At 30.2% G+C, this 2,212-nt stretch overlaps 1 pseudogene across 1 annotated transcript; it reads left to right on the forward strand.

Moving 5' to 3' along the window:
* The first annotated feature begins 620 nt into the window (after positions 1-620).
* TEOVI_000786000:pseudogene lies at positions 621-1,085 on the forward strand (annotated as a pseudogene). Its single transcript is given in 4 exon segments — positions 621-689; positions 692-802; positions 805-1,056; positions 1,059-1,085. Coding segments are annotated over 4 exon segments (459 nt in total).
* Positions 1,086-2,212: the final 1,127 nt, after the last annotated feature.

Below are 2,212 nucleotides of genomic sequence, written 5' to 3' on the forward strand. Positions count from 1 at the left end.
TTTGGGGGGGGAGGAGGGGGGCTTTTCATTATTAACACCCGCTGCGTTGAGTTTGCTTCGATATCCCATTTCCTTATTTATGGATGCATAAATAATAAATAATATATATATATATATCTTTTAGAACCAGTGAGAGCAGATGAGGATTGGGAACGAGCAAGTGAATAGAATAAAGTGCGGGACATCGAATTTGTTTATTAATGAAAGCAAAATGTTTGATCAGTCGCCACCTCTTCGTTTGTCCTTTGTGTCTTTTATATTTTATTTCATTGCTATCCCTGTTCTTATTAACGTTATTATTCTCCTATTCGTGGTTGTTGGTATTCGTCGTACGTATTTGCGAATGCGTAATCACAAATAATAAAATTAATAACAACATTAATGAGGACAAGTAGCGATGATGGTATACGGTCATTTTATTATTTGATGATTTATCCTTTTATCTTTTTATTTATTTATTTTTCTTCCTTTCTTCTTTCCTTGTTTTGGAGCACGTCCTGTTCATATCTTTATTTATTTATTTTTCCACCACCTCCCCCTCCCCTTCGTTCTTCCCTTTGATTTATTTTGTTGCCATCAATCATTTGCTGGTGGTAAAGTTATATTTGAAAATATATGATATGAACTTAAATTGTGAAGGACGTGACGTGGGCAGGAATTTATTAATGGAGGGAAAGGGTAAAAAAAAAAGATAGCACATTTATTTATTTATATTTATTTATACATATGCGCCACAAACCGATGGGGAGAAATGAAAATATCCTTGATTTTGTTTGTGGTTTTCGTCCATTTACATTCATTTTTTTTCTAATTTATGGTCTCATTAACTCTTTCGTTTCTGTGACTTGTTTTTTTTTTTCAGTTGTCGTGGAAGAACCTGCATTATTTTGGTGTATTCAATTAGATATGACAATCCTCCCCTTTTATGCAATTAATTTCTTTATTATTGTTATTGTTTTGGTCCCGTTTGAAAATGTGGCACGCACCTTACTTTCGCTTCAAATTATAGCGCGACTAAATACTTTTTTCTTTTTCTTTTTTTTGCTTTCCTTTTTTTAAAAAAAAATATTTATATATATTTATAATCCTCACTAACGGCTTTGAAACCATCTTTTTATTATCATTTGAGTCGTGTCGTGTCTTTTTTTTTTCTGTTAAAAAAGTATTATTATGATTTTAAGTTTTTCTGCAGCGGCATTATTTTAATTCCCTTCATTTTTTTATTACCTTTCCGACCTGCCTTACAGGAAGGTTTTTTTTTTTAAAAAAAAGAAAAACTGAAGCGGAAAATAATATAAGTAACAATAATAATGGGTTGAAGGATAATATCAATTTAAAATTATTATTGACATTATGACAGAGGAAATGAGATAAATGATTTATTTTACGTATTTGTTTTATTTTCTTACTTGTATTTGAGTGAAATTGTCAACTCTTATGTTTATAGAAACATCGCCTGATGTGACAAAGACTATTTTGAAGAAAAATGAAAGAAAAAGCAAACAAAACGTGTTGATTTATTACTATTGTTATTATTATTATTATGTTGCTGCCGTTTTCATTGTGGATTATTTTCTTTTATTCCCCCTTTTGTATGGTGGTTGTTATAGAGTGCGTAAGAAAATGCACCCCTCTCTTTTTTTTTTAATTTCCGCCTACAGGGTTAAACATTCCTTTGAAAGTTGCGAAAAGCACAAATAAAATGATGATAATAATAATAATAATACACCACCTTAAACTCACATATATATATATTTTCTCCCACCTTCCCTCCTCCCCTCGTGAATGTGTGTTTCCACACAAGTTAGCCCCCCTTATTTATTTCTTTTTTTTTAAAAAAAAAGAAATCAAAACAATACTATTTTTTTTTTGTGTGTTTTATTTGTTTTATTTATAGAAGGAGGTATTAGTGAATATCGTTCTGCATATATGATGTACTGCGGTGCATCATTTGTGGGCATGTTGATTGCTACCTATTGTGTAGTACTTTTTATTTTGATCTGAATGTTCACATGTATGCAATTCAGAAATTAAAAAAAAATAATGTATATATATATATAAGAAATAAAGGAGAAAAAAAAAGAAAAGAGGGAGGACAAAATGGAAAAGGAAATTCCGTCGTGTCAAAGTTGCGTTGTATCTCCGCCTTTGCTGCCTTTTTTCTTTCATTTCTTTTTCTTATTTTCCTTCTTTTTTTAATTTTTTTTTTTTT

The sequence above is a fragment of the Trypanosoma equiperdum genome (assembly GCF_001457755.1).
Source record: "Trypanosoma equiperdum strain OVI genome assembly, contig: ctg_1726, whole genome shotgun sequence".
Lineage (NCBI taxonomy): Eukaryota > Euglenozoa > Kinetoplastea > Trypanosomatida > Trypanosomatidae > Trypanosoma > Trypanosoma equiperdum.